Here is a 1,470-nt window from a genome sequence, read left to right as displayed (position 1 = left end):
ACACACTCACATTCACACAGCTGCTCCCGTGTGTGACTCCTCATCACTGAGCTCTACACAGTCAAACTTGCAGCCTCAGCTCTAACAGAGGAGCAGAGGATCTTGGGAGATGTAGTCTCTGCGGTAAAGTCTCACCTTCTACTGAGCATCTGAAAACAACATGTCCCAGAAGCCACCAGGATGAGCAGCAGCAGGGGGATTGTGGGAATGATCACGTAGACCAGTAGCATGCCTGAGGAGAGACAAACAGACAGTAAATACTGGACTAGTCCAGTCCAGTCCAGTCTAGTTAGTCCACACCGGACCACATCTGATCTGTCCAGTCCAGGTCACAGATCAGGGGTCAGACGTCAGAGGAGTTTGTACCTGAAGCTCCAGCCGTGATGACCTGAGGGTGACCCCCCTCACTTCCTGCAGACTGTTTGACCCCGCCTCCACCTGCCGTTGTCTCTGAGGACACGACACACACCTGTCACACACTTTGACCTGATGGTGGCGCTACAAAAAGTCACACTGAAGCGAATCATGCTCACCTGTGCTCCGCCCTCCAGGTGTGTGTCCCGTCACACCGTGGCTCTCTAAAAGAAACAAGGAATCCAACACACCTGAGTCTATCAGACTGAAGCTGATTGGCTGACAGTACCTGTTTGTTTATCAAAGACTGAAGCTGATTGGCTGATGGTACCTGGTTGGTATTTGCAGATGAAGTTGTGTTTCATGTTGCAGCGATCGTCGTTCCATTGGTAGAGATAAGCCCCGCCCAGACCAGGAAGTGCTGTTGGTTGATGGTACATGACGACGCAGGCCTCTCCTCCGCAGGACGGCTCGTCAAAATACCAGTTCCTACATCATCATCACCATCATCATCATCATCACCACATCCCCATTACAATCATCATCATCACCATCATCATCATCACCACCATCATCATCACATCACCATTACCATCATCATCATCACATCACCATTACCATCATCATCATCACCACCATCACCATCATCATCATCATCATCATCATCAACACCACCACCACTACCATCACTATCATCATCATCATCACATCATCATCATCACAGCACCATTACCATCATCATCACCATTACCATCACCACCATCATCTGATGCAGCTTGAACTTCCCGCTCACCTGAAGGAGGCGGGGCTTCCGTCGGTCCAATGGTAGAGCTGTGGACAGGAAGTGAAGGTGTTGCTGAGTTCAGGATGAGACTGATCCACTCCGTCCACCCGAGTCAGGCCGATCCAGAAATCACCATCCGCTATCCCTCCTCCTGCGCCTCCTCCTGCCCCACCCACCGCTCCTGAACGCAGCTCCTGAAGGCGAAGAGGAGGACAGGAGGGGAGGGAGATGAGAGGAGAGGAGAAGAGGAGGAGCAGAGGAGGAAGAAGAGAGGAGAGGAGGAAGATGACAGGAAAGGAGGAGGAGGGGAGGAGAGGAGAAAGAGGAGAGGA

General features: G+C 51.7%; 1 protein-coding gene across 1 annotated transcript; it reads right to left on the bottom strand.

Annotated features, from left to right (window-relative positions):
* Nucleotides 1-135: 135 nt before the first annotated feature.
* LOC111648922 (chondrolectin-like) lies at nt 136-1,332 on the bottom strand (the record flags this gene model as incomplete). The annotated part of the gene is made up of 5 exons (XM_023398679.2): nt 136-232; nt 367-450; nt 534-578; nt 686-843; nt 1,148-1,332. Coding segments are annotated over 5 exons (569 nt in total), but the record flags the coding sequence as incomplete, so codon positions are not given.
* Nucleotides 1,333-1,470: the final 138 nt, after the last annotated feature.

Source organism: Seriola lalandi, unplaced genomic scaffold (genome assembly GCF_002814215.2).
Source record: "Seriola lalandi dorsalis isolate HSWRI2012SDOR001 ecotype SW California unplaced genomic scaffold, Sedor1 jcf7180001963990, whole genome shotgun sequence".
Lineage (NCBI taxonomy): Eukaryota > Metazoa > Chordata > Actinopteri > Carangiformes > Carangidae > Seriola > Seriola lalandi.
Note: the sequence above shows the minus strand (reverse complement) of the source record. Positions and strands in the feature narration are given on the sequence as shown.